The sequence below is a fragment of the Rhea pennata genome, chromosome 6 (assembly GCF_028389875.1).
Source record: "Rhea pennata isolate bPtePen1 chromosome 6, bPtePen1.pri, whole genome shotgun sequence".
In the NCBI taxonomy this organism is placed as follows: domain Eukaryota; kingdom Metazoa; phylum Chordata; class Aves; order Rheiformes; family Rheidae; genus Rhea; species Rhea pennata.
The window spans coordinates 21,942,102-21,957,777 of NC_084668.1; the positions used below are offsets into that span (position 1 = coordinate 21,942,102).

Genomic DNA, 15,676 nt, shown 5'->3' on the forward strand with positions numbered 1-15,676 from the left:
GGAAGGCAAGTATCAGCAGGATGCTAATAATGATTTCTCTTCTTTTATTCAAATTCACCATATATTTTTTCCAGGCAACTGAATGACAATCATCCTGATTTTGCTCAGTCCTGTAACTCTCAGTTATGAGTAAACTGAGGTAACTGAATTAGTCATGATAACCACAGATAGAGATAAACTGGTAACAAAGTAACTATTAAAAAATTAAATCCTACCATTCCTGTGCTTGTGACGGCCCAGTACAACTTTTGCTCCTTAATGTCAATGGTAATGAACTCTACATGATCAAGATTGCCAGTGAAGAGGGTTTGTATGCCTGAGCCATCCATGTTTGCACTGGCAACCTTTGCAGGTACTCCACTGTCAGTCCCCTGGTCTGTCCAATACAGCTTCCTGCAATACACATTGTCACATCTGTTAGCAAAGCTAGTAATGGAGATCAATGGCCCAGAGTCACTTAAGCATGTGCTTAAATTCATCTCCTTCCTCAGTCCAATACTTCAGCACATGCTGAATACAGATTACTTTTGAACAAGGCCCACAATGAAAAACATCTTGTTTTACAAAATCAGTGCTTGTTAAATTAGCTTTAGAAATCTATTTTCTCCCCTGTATGAGCCACAGGGGCTCAGCAGATAAAGGCAACAAAATTTAGGAGCACAATGAGAAAGGAAGAGAGTAATAATTCTTTTCACAGAGGGCTGCAAGATTTCAACAGTAGCTTTTATTCTGATCCAGTGTTAAAACTTCAAGTTTAAAAATTCTATATGAAATAGAGTTCCATTATCTGGCTCTGGGGAATATGCACGTGGCTCTGGCCTGAGCTGCCGAAGAGAAAATACGTATGGCATACAAGAGCTAGAGTCCCAACTAGGGACAAAGAGCAAAGCAAGAAAAAGTCAGGCATCAGCTCATCTGAAAGCCTGTTGAGTTACCAGCACAACTAGCTCCCTACTAGCATGGTCCTACGGAATGCTGTGATTTTGAAAAAAGCATCTTATTGTAATTTTGAGTATTTTTTAAAAAAGCAAACTAGAGCTCTTATAATCCCATTTACAGACTCCTGTATAGGGCTCCCATTTTGAGAGACAGCAGTAAAAATCATATATAGTATTACGCATTCAATATGTGTCACTCTTCCCATGTAGCATGTTCTTCTATCATAGAGAGGCCTCAAGAGAGGCATTCATAAGGTATCAGAAAGATAGACTTCATAAATCTCTTTACTCTGGTTTTCCATTTTACAGAGATTTTTTTTCACAATCACAGTATTCTGAGATCCTTTTTACATTAAAAAATTAATTTTAAAATGTAAGTATACGGTAATTTAAGGAGATTGACCATCTATGGAACTATTTATGTAGTTAATTATTATATAGGACAGAGTATATTAATTCTGCACAAATATGAAAAAAGAATTATGTGAATTCAGACTGGAAGCTGAAGGCCCTAAAAATCAGGGAAAATGTGGAGAGAATATTTGCAAAAACAACAGCAATTTTGGAAATTTACCCTCTTGCTGGATCAACAGTCAAACCAATTGGGTTGCCAGCTCCAACAGAGGTACCATTGTTGGTAATTAGAGTTTTCCTGTACATTACTTCACCATGCAGCTTCAGGACCTAGGCAAGCATTGAAGTCATTTAGAGCATGTAATACAGAACTTAGCATAGATTTTCAAATAAAAAGTAAGGAATCATAAATCTACAAGCAGTTGAAATTGCAGAAAACTCTTTAAAAAGAACACTGCGAAGAAGCAGCACATTGTTCTATACTCTAACAATCTCCTTCAGTAACTCGCCCCCCCCCGAATGAGCTCCCTACAACCCAAAAGCTAACAATGTTAACAATTAAGTATTCTATGTATAAAAATAGCTCATCTTTCAGCTTCCAAAATAACTTAATAGTATTACAGGCTGAATGTGTTGACGAAATAGTGATTTTAAAAGTACTTCATTTTACTTGTTTAAAATTAGTCATCTGTTAATTAATAGAGGATATCATCTTGATATTTTAGGACAGGAAAATTCATGACTAGGCTTATTCACATTCTTCATTGTATTATATCCCGCTTATCCTCTCTTTCCCTACACTAAATGGTATTTTTATCCTTCACATACCATTAGTCTGCTAGTCTCCCAGAAGCAACATATGATATCAAAGCATTTGGTAGTGCTTCTCACTGCAGTTGATGGCAACATTCTTTCAATGTGATTAATTTTGAAAAACTATCAATGTTGTAATTTGAGTTAAAATTAACAGTATTTAACTAAATTAATAGCTAAAGGCATTCTATTGGGATCTCTGATTTCAAGCAAGAATAGTAATAATAATAGTAACTCTAGTGCTTGGAGAATTAGTATGTGTCAAACACCAGGGGCCTACTGACTTGAAGACAAACAAGAGAATCATACACAAACGAAGTTCCAGGAATACACTGCTTTTAAAATCTTTTGCTTGTGTTCAAATTTAGGTATGATTCCTCATATTTCCAGATTACTTTCCTTCAGATTGTTTGCATTTTCTAACATATAGCTTTAAAATAAGCCTAATTTCAGTTTTTCACTAAATAATATTACTGATTTCAAACTGTATATATAGCAGCCAAAAATCTAGGCTCTTATTTTACCACTTTTTTTTTTTTTTTTTTTTTAATAACTACCTCAATTGACTGTGTTCCTGGGTTAGTGTAATAAAGGTTTGCAGATATCCAGTCCAATGCTAGGCCAATAGGCGTACCAATAACAGCTGCTGGAGCAAAAACGGTCCTATTAGTTCCATCTGACTTCACTCTGTGAATTTCTCCCTTGGAAAAAGTGAAAAAAATGTCAAGAGTAGCTTCACAAAGAAAATACTGTTTTATTCTAACTGCTCAAGAATTTATTTTATGCTATACTCTTTTCTAAGTTAAAGGAAATTCCCACAGAGATACAGAAATGTATTTGTGCATGCACAGAGCATAAATATGATTAAAATATTATTGCAAATCATAATTATATGATGTAAAGAAGCATTACAGTTCACCAAGCAAATCAATCTGATTGGCAGGAAAAAATGGCTATATAAGACTAAAATGTATATTTTAAAGTTATATACAGTCACATTAATGTGAGATGCACTTCATTTTTGAAAGATTTTGACCAGGATACCTCAGTTAACCATCCTGAATACACTTGAAACCTAATAAAGGAGAATAAGGAGTGTTCTCTCTAAGCATAAACTGTTAAGGACCAAATCTATTAATAAGCTGTAATAGCAAGAAACTAGACTAGGATTATACATTGAGCCTTCTTTATAAGGGTAACTTCTAAAGTGACAACCTACGACTTGGAAGCTGAATGGTATTAGCTGCAGTGCGTGACACTAAACCATGATATCAACAAGCACTGAACTGAGACAAACTGAGTGAGACCTGATCTGCTGTAGCTGACCTTCTGAGGTTTTCTCAGATTATATCAATTTTACAGGAGTTGTACAGCAGTCAGTGACAGGTATTAACATGTCAATCTCACAACATATACTAAAATTGGAGTACTAGAAGCTATCACAAAAATTACTAAGCCTTTTCAGCATAGGTTCAGTAGAGTTTGGGGAGCTGTGAATGAGGGTTGAAATCTGATTCTTTTTCCTCACCAATTCCTCCTTCTTCCACTAATGAGAGCATGCTGAGGCCTGTCCTGGGAAGATCTCACTTCATGGCAGAGGCACCCAGACTGTGCCCTACCACCACTATCTGTTCTGTTCTGGCACTTTGCTGAAAAGACAAGGGAGCACTGCCAAACAGAATGGGAAAAAACCCTGCAGCCCACTGCTACAGCTCTGAGTTTGCACCACTAGGAGAAAGAAGCTGTGCACCTGAACTATGCCAGTTCAGAAAGGACAGATTGCACATGCAAGGTCAGAACAGAAACAAGCCAGAAATCAGGGTTACGTCAGCACCCAGTGATGACTTGGTCCATGCACACTTTTAATTGCTTTGTTAATGTTATACCAGTATAATGCCTAACAGAAACATCTGAAGGTTTCTGTTCAAAATGGCCGTTGAGAAAGGAAGGTAATTTGTTGGGTTTTTTTACACTGTTCAATTCCTACTTTGAGAGTCTGATGGACATACATACAATTTATTCCTTTAGCCAATGTATAGTATCATAGATATTTCAAAGAGAGTTAGAAGGTCTCCTGCCTAGCATTACAATTTACAATTAAAAACCTAGGAATAAGATAACTGAAGATAAAAATACTTAAGAAGTGTTTTTCAAGTAGAATAGGTAGAACTGATATTTATCTCTACCCTGAGCGTGCTTCAAACAGGCTGAACAAGGTGATGGTTTTTTACCTACAGCTTCAACTGCTGCCAACGCTGGGAATGAAATTACAGCTACAAACTATGCAAGTATAGACAAAACTCAGCGAAACCCAAACATGCAACAGACGGAGGCAAAAGAGGGTGTTAAAAGAAGAGACTTTGTAATGGACAAGCACTATAATGAAGAAAGCAAGCAATACACTCCTGTTATCAGAAACTAGTGACATGTTTTTTAAGAGAAGAAGCCATGACACAGACGCCTCGGCTCTGTTGGGAAGCAACAGCCATCTGAGACCTATGGATCAGGGTTATAGACAGGAGGCAAAGCCCATAACCATGCCTTTGTTAAGCTGCAGCTCAAGACCTAACTAAAATACAGCACTTACTGCACTCAGCCTACAGCTGCACCTGGCATTTAACTTGCCAGTTCTGTTAATGGATGCATCAGCCTGTGACCTCCTACAGAACTCTTCAACCTTTTGTAAATGTCAGCTGTAGCTGCTGGCTGAGATCTGGCAAGAATATGGTTTCAGACTGCACAGAGGATCAAATCAATTCCCAAATACTAGCCTTCTCTCTAGGACAAAGGTTTGCTTAAATAAGTCTATTTAAACAGCTCATGGGAACTAAATATGCTAATGTAATGCACAAGTAAAAATTCATTCATGAGTGACACAGAAAAGGTTTCAAAAATGAGTAATTTTTAAACTTCTTTTTGCATTAAGCCTGAAAAAAGGCAAAATAGTTCAGAAAAGACCAAGCTTAGTTATAGACATTTTCTTATTATGCTTTTCCAGGACTTAGCACTGCACTCTCTCTCTCTCTCTAAGTTTCCAAGAACAGATATACTGCTGAATCAGCAGCTTCATTCCATGTCCATCTCCCAGACTGGCACAGATTTTTTTTTTGTGTGTGTGTGTGTGTGTTTATCCTGTAAAGATTGATATTTTTGTGGCAAAATAATCTTTAGGAGTATACATCATTTATTAGTTCAGCAAGGACTATCATTAAAAAGGCTCAATCAAACAACTATAATCTACTAATAGAAATTAATTCAAATTATTTTTTAGAAGCATAAGCCTCATATGTGCTACCTGGGAATCACTGTGGCTTTGCAGCCACTTTCTCCTATTAAAAAAAAAAAAAAAAAAAAAAAAAAGCCTCTGTACTACTTCACAAGGTACTCAAACTAGAGACTGATCATGCACACATGCAACTTCACTCCAATGATTAGTGCCACTGTGACCAGTGTACTGCTCCCACGGAAAAGTGTTCTCACTGTATGTGGAATTACATCCTAAGTCAAAAGAGAGGAGAAACAGTAGACTATGGCAAAAGGCTGAAAGTATTGTTCTGTAATGTGTTTTCTGCTATTATCTGTTCAGGTCTCTGTCTGAGCCAGAAATAGCATTAATGAAGTATTTCAGTTGAAAAATACAAAAACTAATTCACAAATGAGAACAAGTTTCTTTAAAATAATGTTTTTGTTAAAAATATATTAGCATTGCATGCAACAGTTTTAATGAATATGATTGAAAAGAATGAAAACTTTTTTTCCCCTAGGGTAAGTTAGAGTAGAAAATGTTACTTCAGTGCAAATTTTGAACACAAATACTAACTCACCGGATTTTCAACCCAATAGATCATCTGTTCTGTGTCATCAAAGTCAACATCAACACCATTTTGAACTCCTGCTATTGGAACCATGGCATCATTAGTCTTCTCCTCAGGGTTCAGAGAAATTCCATAAATTATATTATCTCTTACAGCAATAAGAAAAGGATGTTCAACTGTGAAAACATGTAATATAATTCAGAATTACGTTCCCGTATGTTTCATCTGATCAAAAAAGCGGCAATGTGATACGCTCCCCAGAGGCCTGTTCCCTGATACTGGATGGATACCAGTGATATTTTGTAACCATCTATGTTAAGTTTTTTTTTTTTTTTAATCTCATTAGGACTGAGGTAGTCAGCTGTTGTAATCGTTTAAATATTTAAAGTATCAGCACTGTGCTCAATCACAAAAAATATGCAAGCAAATTCTAAGAAGGTGGAAGTAAACAAGGCTGGATCATTCCTTGGTGGCTACAGGAAGAAGTGTATCACTCAATGCAACTATTCTAAGCATTGTTAAATATAATTGCAGTAGTGCATTTTGTTGTTTTATCTTTTGGTAGTCATGCTCCTTTATAGTAAATCAGTTTTTACATAAACACATATCCTTATACTTAAATCATATAAAAAAGGGCATTCAGTCATATGATCTGAGGAAATGCATTAGAGACCTTTACAGCGTAAGCCAGAAACCCAGTTTCTCCTCTGGAGGAAGAGGGAAGAGCATTTTCTGAACACTAACTCCCTTTTTTCTTGCCATTTGCCCTTGGAGGTCAGAACAAGTTCTCTAGCCTCTGTCCGCAGGCATAAGCTATTGGTTGAGAGGGAACTGAGCTATTGTCAAAGGAAAAGCAGCAGTATCTCACTTCTTCTGACGTGAAGTAGAGTTTGGGAAGAAGTTATCACTAGAGCTGTTTTCACAGTTCTATATGTTTTGTAACAGACTGAAGGTTTTGGGGGGCTTCACTGGCTCTTAAACAATACATTTAGCTAAATTTTGCAATGAAAATTAATTTTGACATGAAAATCCACAAACCACAGCATGATTGCACTTTTTCAAAATTCTCCTCCAACCCTTCTCTGGCAGCCAGAACTATTTGGCAAATTTAACAAAAGTTTACGTATTGTTTGTCTCAGCACAAAATCAAAATTTTGGTAAATAACTGTCTGAAGACATTTAGCTAGCTCTAATTCTGAAATTCCTGTCTCTCTTCCACTTTTGTTTTTTCTACTGATGTGGCAGGCCAGTGCCCTCTTACAAAATGTGTCCATGAAACAGCTAAACGCATGTGAAATTGTTTCTATCAACATAAGATAGAACACTGCCATATCCCGTTCAAACACAGATATGCTACTCAAACCAGGCTAAGCAGTGCTCATGCTTCAATAGTCTAGATTAATTTTGATGAGCTATCTAGAACTAAAATCAGTGTAGCGTAATCAGATCCATGTAACATCTTTGGTACAATTGTTACACTTAATATAAATTTACATGACAAATGATAATCTATGTAAAATTAATGTATTATTACATTAATTGTTACAAATATTAGAATACTAATATAACACTCCAGTATCCACAAATTCCTTGTTTGCTACATTACCACCTTTATTATAAAGATCAGAAAAGAGTTTAAAGTAAAATAACTGCAAGAGCAACCTTAAAATAGTAGCATTCTTGGTCTTCTATAAAGCAAGAAATGGTACATTCCTAACATCAGTACTTTTTCCTCAACATGAAGTTAGCAGTACTCAATATGTTAATTAAGTATGCGGAGTCCAGCAATATCATTGTGTTACAGAGAACACTAGGCAACCAAATGCATGTAGCTCAGTTTAATCTTTCTGCTGAAAGTTTGAGCTGGCATACTAAATTAAACAATGACAGCAAGGATTAGGATCATAGAAATTACCAGTAGAAAAATGGCAAATGCCTATTCTTCTGTAATAATTAGCAATAACTGAAGTCTTTTACCATGAAAAGAAGTTTTGTAACAACTTTTGCTGATGAGCTGACCTTCAGCAAATCCGTTATTTAAAAAAATCCCCTCAAATTGCATACATCTTCTACATACTGTTTTAAATGTACACATTTCACCCAGGAATAAAAAGCAAGCCCATACAGTTTAAAAGAACTGTGCTTCACAGGAAGACATTTCTATTTCTTCCCCATATTTTGAACAGTTATGAAACTTATAAGAAGGGTCACAACAGCACTTAATGAGACACATGGAACTTAACACACCACTGCTAGGAAAGAAAGATAAGATCAACAGCTTGATTCACTGGCAGAGAATAGACCTGGGTCCACCACTACATGAGCACGTGCCATGTAGCCATCACTGCCATATTCCTTTACTTCATCATGACCCCTGCAGGCCTGCACATACAAGAAATAGCACAGCATTCTAAAAGAAATCCCATTTGTAGCAGATTAAAAATAAATGTGCATTTCATTTCAGCCTATGTAAATTTCTAATTCTCTTACTGCTTATAAGAAAAAGACAACCACAATATGGCTCTTTAAAGAACACACTGCTAAGTATTAAGCAGGGAGGGAGACTAATTTTGCATTTAACACTGAGACAGTTTTAAAAGAAAAGGATCTTCTGACTGAAACAGATTCCTAGTTAGCTTAGTCCAGAGATAATTTCTACTTAAATTTCAGTGATCTGAAGCTTCCTTATTAGGCAGGCACCAAAGCATATTTCTCATCTGTACAGTTGACAGAAAAATTCATAGTGAATGACAAAATTAATCTGATCAAATTTCTGGTCACAAACTGCCTGCCAGCAATTTGTTACTTTCTTGACTTTTTTTTAAATGAATTGACTGAATCATATGAGGTCTGTGTACTGGTCTAACAAAGTTCTACAGTACTTTTTCACATGGAATACTTGGTTGCAAAGGTTAACTCTGCTGCAGTACACAAACAATACCTGTAGCATCTGTAACGCCTGTAAGGCTGTTTCTTGACCTCCTGCATTTGCATCCCCCCCCCTTTTTTTTTCTTCTTTTTTGGGGAGGGGGGTGGAAAGAGGGGAAGGAGAGCTCCAGTTGTGACATTTTGATCTGCACTAGTTCAGATAGGCAGAAGAGAGTGATAAGGCAGAGCATTTCTTCTGATTAGAGGAAACCAAAAGAGTATGGCTTCCTTCCTAGCAAAATACAGACTGAGAAAGAATGTGATAGTTCTCCTTTCTTCCTAGTATGTATTCCTCTTATATATAAAAAGAGACTATTTATGCTATTTATCCTGAAGGACTATGCCAAAAATGGGAATAAACTGGGGAAAGAGTATATTTCAACTAAAAATCAGAAGCTTTCCAAATACCAGAATTGGGAGGTTCAGTAACAACCTTTTAATTGGAGTTTTAGGAGCAAGAGAACAATTAATCTTAAAATGGAGCTTGTCTGGTGAAAGGGGAACATGATGTAGTAGTCAAGGACAGGAAGGAAACAAACTCAGTGACCAAAACTCTTCTACTTGCATCCTACATTCTTACAAGTGCAACGCTTAAAAACAGCTTGCAGTCTGAATACTCACAAAGAGAAGGACAATGTTCTGCCAGAGTAATCCTTTGTTTTCAATTAATGCTCAAGTCCTCCAGATGTATTCCAACAGCAAAACACATTTTTGTGTTTCTCAGCACATTCAGTCCCTTTTTAAAAAAATCTCTTGGGGTATAGCTCTGATAATCTACCAGGTCTTCCCTCTCTCTCCTCCCCCCCTCGCCTCCAATCTCTCATTATTACAGACCTACCTCTCATGCAGTTTCTGTTATCAGGAGAAAGCATCCATCCTGAAGGACAAGCACAGGAAAAAAAAAGTGGTCCAGATGAAGAAAGCAAGCAGAGGTGGCTACAAGGGGATGATGAACAAGAATTGATATCTGAAAAGAAAAAGAAGATATTGGCAACTAGCAAAATGATAGACTAGGAAGAACATTCAATGTCACTGACACTACTAAAAACAGCCCAGTACTGTATCAGTTTTGATATTTCTTTAAAAAGTAAAATATTTCCAAGAACCACAAGCACACAAATATACTTACAAATGACATCATCTTCCTGCAAAACCAGCACCAATACCCTATTGTCCATTTGTTTTTATTTTGTAAAAATCTTTCAAATTAATTTTCACACCTTTGTCAATTGCACCAGGAGGCCTGCAGGATTCTCAGTCTCTGACTATTCCAACCTTTCTAGAATGGGGGATTTAAACTATTTATTGAAGCTTTTCAGAGAAAACTCAGGGGATAACAGAGTTTCCCAGATCTCATTTAAAGATTGAGAGAGTTTAATGAGTAATTTCTTTGAATCACATTGAAACTTTCAGTCTAAGTTTGTAAACTGTAAATGGGACAGCGAACAAGGTCTCTAATGACTGCCATTACTACTGCACATTAAAATTCAACCATTTAGATTCCACAAACTTGCTGTTAAAGACGATTTTTCAGGATAAGCCATCTTCATAAGAAAATAAAATCATATTTTGAGTATACCTTTAGCAATTGCAACGGGTCTTACTCTAACAAGCTAGTAAGTTCCAGGAAACACTACAATTGGGCCTAACAGAAAAGCTAATAAGTACTGAAAAGAAATTAGCAAGATGGCAGTAAAACAGTGGCATAAACTCACAAACTATCAAAGAATAATTCATCTCATCAGTATAATAAATCTAAAATCTAATGATGTAAATTCTAATGATTTACAAAAAAAGGAAAGAGGAAGACACAGTTTTAACACTGTATTTGAATTTCAGTTATTACATACTTATTTCTTCATTTGTAAACATTAGCACGTTTTGGTATATTGCAAGTGTTTTCATTTCTATTTGGCCATATATAGTAGAACAGAACATTTTTAAAAGAAAAATCATGAAACATACTAATTTAATACAATGAAAACAGTAAATCATTTCCCTATCAGTGTTAGAAAGGTTTTATTACCCCGAATTGTAAAATAAAACCTCTTAATCCAGAACTATGATGTATAAATTAATGGCACCCTTTAGTTACTGAACGATTTCCAATGATGGTGCTAAGTGGCTTTGTTTCTGATCATGACAGAGGTAGGTTTTGCTCTGAAATAGTGTACAGACAATATAGCACTGAAATTGCTCACACTAAGAGCCCACCTCTGTAAGAAAGTTTTCAGAAAAAATAATTTAAGTCATCGTAACACTTATTGATTAAGAACAATACATACACAAGAAATATTGCAGAAATAATGAAACACAATATTTGTGTCCACATATTTGCCACAGTTCAAGTCATGCCTGACAAAGTCTGATTTGGAAGATGACCCTACCTGACAGAGGGAAAAAGTGATTTCCTTGACAGTCATCCACATATAAGAAATCACTTGCATATGATTTCAGAGGGAATTTTAAGTATAATGAAGTGCTTTAGTTTATTATTATTTCATTAAGTGAAATAACGTAAAAATACTTGCAAAGTAAGGTGATGACAGTCATCTTGTCTAGAGCATGATATAATTAACATATAAGGGCCTGAGTCCAATAAGCCACAGGGACAGACTTTACAAACATAAATGCATAAAGGAAAATTCAATTTTCTTAAAAGAAACATTCAAATCAAAGAGCAGAAGAACTGTATGTACCACGTCTCTGTTACTCCTTTTGTCTATTCATTATGCTCATATGTTGCCTAGGTTACTTTCCCTAAACAGCAGGTTATTCAGCAGATTGGACAGGCTGAAATGATCCTCACTTGCAAGTCAACAGTATAATTTATATCTGCTCATTTCAGCCCCATGACCGAATTCAGGAGTACTTATGCATGAGAACGCTGCGCGTTTTGTTTTTGTAATTACCAAAGTTGTTTTGCTCAACTTACCATGAGGTTGCTTTACAGGATGGACTGCCACAAGCCCCAGAGGCTGGTGAATGTTATAAATCATAACTGTTTGGTTTCCTCCATGCCATTTATTGGCCCGAATTACCCGATTAGTGTACCGGTCACTCCAGTATACAAAATCTTCAAAGACAGTTAGAGCATGAGGATGCTGCAATATCTAAAAGGTAAGGATTTTTACCAATTTATTCTGGAGATCAGTATCACCTAAACATTGCACTGAAATAACAACAGAGCTGAGCACAATAAAAAAAATAGAAGTTGTGTCTCAAAAGATATCTTTCATATATTGCCTGAAAACAAGATACTGGTTGTTTTTATGTGGAAATGTATGCTTTTAATGAAAATGCTAAATAGACCCTATAAAACAGCACGAAAAATTAATAAAGCAATCAAACTGCAGAGAGGAATGCAGGGACTCGCTTGTAGATTTTCAAAGGCACAAGAGTAAATGCCTACCGCGAATTATGGACCTGTCAGACCTTCCATCTCTGATAAATTCCCCTGTAATTTTCCAGAGTGTTGCAGAAAGCTATTTATCTAAATTTCAGAAAACTAGGTGTTGGGCAAAAAAGAGTTGAAGATTGCACCAGCTCCTATTTCACAAGATTGTCTGCCTGGTCAAAGACAAACAAGCGCTGAGATGTGACTGTTAAAAATACACATGCAGTTATTTATACCAGCTTATGTGTATCAGCTAAGCATCTGGATTATTGCACTGGTACACATACAGTCTTGCCAACTGATAGCAGCACTTTTTGGGGAGACAGTTTGCAAGACAGACAGTCCTCATGAGGTGCCCAGCATGTAGCAAGTCTGGGCAACACAGAGCCCTTGCTGCTGTCAAGAGCGGCAGCAGCTATCATTCACAGAATATGACAGGGAGAACGTTCCCAGCCTTTTGGAACATGTTTGACTAGAGCAAATGCACCAGCTTTAGCAGCAGTGTCAGATGAGGCCTTTAGATTTCATGCATGTAGAAAGCATTTGAAAATGATCTATGTCACTAAGCCTGCATTCATCTCCAGGTTCTACCAAAGATCCCCTGTGAGACTACGGGGAGGATATGTAATTCTTCATTTTCCAACTGTAACATGCAGCTAAAATATTTCTTCTGCTTCATAGGAATATTTTGAAGATAAACACATCCAAGTCTATGAGAGTGCAAATATGCTGTTAAGTACTATCAGTAAGGACATGGGAAAACAATGAGTTTTTTATTAATGTCTTACCAAATCACTTGCAACCACCTGTCGTCTATTGTTTCCATTGTAATCACAAAAATCAATATAATCAAGGTAGGCATCAGCAAAATATAGCAGCTTATTTGGGTAATCAATTGAGAGTCCATTGGGCCAGTAAATTTTATTGTTAATGATAACTGTTCGCATTTTGCCATCCATGCTAGCTTTTTCAATTCGAGGGTTTTGGCCCCAGTCGCTCCAGAACATCACATGAGCACTGCAAAAAGCACCAGTCAGAAAAAAATTAACTCTTTATTGAAAAATGTTAGACAAAGCCTTGTTACCCAAACAATAGAAACAACATTTTTTAAAAATGCCCTATACAATGATATCAAAATCACCAAGTTTAGGAATATGCTTATTCAAGGTATTACCATAACTTCTGATACAAACATTTTTTAAATACTTCTACTGCTGTTCTCATTTGTAACTGATAACAGCAAATAGAAGCTACTTTGTTTTCACTATTTTCCAGTGTTGATTAGAATCTCATTCTCCAGTGGCTGAACACTAATTTGATACGGGTTTGTGCTTTTACTGGCACGCCTTGATAAAGCTGTCAGTGCTGTAACTGAGAGCCTCACATGGCTGGCAGTACAGATCAAAGTTCTTGACACTAGAGGTCACAAAAAAGTAAAGGTTTGTACATGAACAGTTCAAACCATAATATCCCATTTACATTATGCCACTTGCACTGCAAAATGAAACGGTGATGTTGTAATGATCTTAATATGCCATAAATTATTATTTGAGATTTGTGGCTACAAAAGAGCCTGTTCTTTGCAGGTAGGCATACTATATTATATTGTAGCTAGGTCTGCAATATAACACTGAATGATCATAACATAAGAGTTTCAAATTAAAAGTTCCGATCTACAAAGCAAATGCAGAAAGATCTATTTTAGAATAAGACAAACATCCTACTACAGTCAGAGTAACAGATTAGCAATAAGGACTATATGATGTTAAATAGTCACTTTAAATTAACATTGTAAACACATTATCTTAAAAAAAAAAAAAAAAAAAAAAAAACTCTCTTAAGTTTGTTCTCCCAACTGTCAAAACTTTGGACAAATATAAACTCATTTCTTCTATTTTATCATAATAAAATATACATCTTTCCAAAAAAAAAAAAAAAACAACAAAAAAAAAATCTTACTCAATTCTGGGATCTAACACTAGTCCCCTTGGGTTTGTTATATTTTCGCTAATCAGCACAGTTCTGTGGCTCCCATCCATTTTAGAGACTTCAATTGTTTCCAGAACAAAGTCTGTCCAGTAAAGATTGCGACCTACCCAGTCTACCGCTATACTTTCAGTCACGGTGACACCACTGTCAAATACCTGTTTAAGAAAAAAAAAAAAAAAAAAGAGAGAGAGAGAAAGAGAGAGCACGCAAGACAGAACACACTACTTGACATTAAATTTGTATCCTGTCCACTTCTGTAGGTACAGAAAACAGGGAATCAAATCATTTATAGAGCTGTTATACAAAATGAGCAACGACGCACACATTCAGACAGCTGAGAAAGGGTATACCCTAACATTTTTACAACTTCTGTGGATCTATCAAAGAAATAAGCATCTACTAATAGGAAAATCAGTTTACAATCTGATGTTAAAAAAGGTTTCCTGAAGGGTTTTCTTTTCCAAAAAGCTACATGAAATGTTGTCTTAATACCTACAGAGTTGTTTCTCTGTTATCTCTCTTCTCACTACATTGGGATTTGCCTTTTCCCCTTTATTACCTGCAGATACAGGGTTTTCCCTTTCTCTCCACGATGAAAAGACACAAATAACTCGATGAAACTTACTATTTTTCGGTCTGTCGCATTTTGATAAGCACTCCAAATTTTATCTTGTGTTGTATCAGACCAAAAGATACGATCTGTGATTGAATCAAAATCAATAGCCACAATATTCCTTCCATCTCGAACCAGAGAATAAATACTGTGTGACTGAGAAGTGATGTTGTCTACAACAATTTGGTTACGGCTTGCCACTAGCAAGAGAAGATTTCCAGATTCTATCAAAGAGAAGAAACAAAAATAAACCAGTAAATTATCCACCAGTAATTCTGTAAGATAAGTAACACTGAGTAATTTAACATGGCTTTATAGTGTCAAAGCTACTGTATCTAGATATAAACACCGAAAGCAGAAATTCAAACCAATTCCCAGACCAAGTTATTTTATCATATTCAATCTGTCCATCCTGACTTTGGGATCTACCCTGAGTTTCCTCCATTCTTTCCTCATCATTTACTCTAACAGACCCTCCATCCAGCCTCATTTCTGTGTACCAGGGCCTCTGCCTTCCAGTTTGTACAGTTTGCCTCTGACATCCAGAGGAGATACTATCAATTCCCAGTCCCCAACTCTGACTCTCAAGTTCCTTATCTTACCAGTCACCCTACCCACTCTTTTTCTTTTCAGTCAGGCTGTTCTCCTTTTTTCCCTTCAGACTGCCTGGGGTCCAAGAAGAATAAAGACATTACAGGAAAGACATAGGTTGCTGGGGTTATATTCTCTGCAGAGGCTTACATTGTTAAGTAAATACAAAGCATAACTCTAAAGACAGCAGTCTTTGAGAAACTTCAGATTAGCAAGGGTGTGACCTATTTGGAAGTAA

At 36.2% G+C, this 15,676-nt stretch overlaps 1 protein-coding gene across 1 annotated transcript in view; it reads right to left on the reverse strand.

Moving 5' to 3' along the window:
* Positions 1-15,676, reverse strand: part of LRP2 (LDL receptor related protein 2) — a 125,848-nt gene that overhangs the window by 54,223 nt on the left and 55,949 nt on the right. The window contains exons 27-35 of the mRNA XM_062578454.1: positions 14,860-15,071; positions 14,205-14,389; positions 13,034-13,262; positions 11,784-11,961; positions 9,687-9,815; positions 5,930-6,096; positions 2,663-2,806; positions 1,513-1,622; positions 216-393 (exon numbers count right to left, since the gene is read on the reverse strand). Of these exons, the coding sequence (XP_062434438.1) occupies positions 216-393; positions 1,513-1,622; positions 2,663-2,806; positions 5,930-6,096; positions 9,687-9,815; positions 11,784-11,961; positions 13,034-13,262; positions 14,205-14,389; positions 14,860-15,071 (1,532 nt within the window). The remainder of the gene's footprint in view (positions 1-215; positions 394-1,512; positions 1,623-2,662; positions 2,807-5,929; positions 6,097-9,686; positions 9,816-11,783; positions 11,962-13,033; positions 13,263-14,204; positions 14,390-14,859; positions 15,072-15,676) is intronic.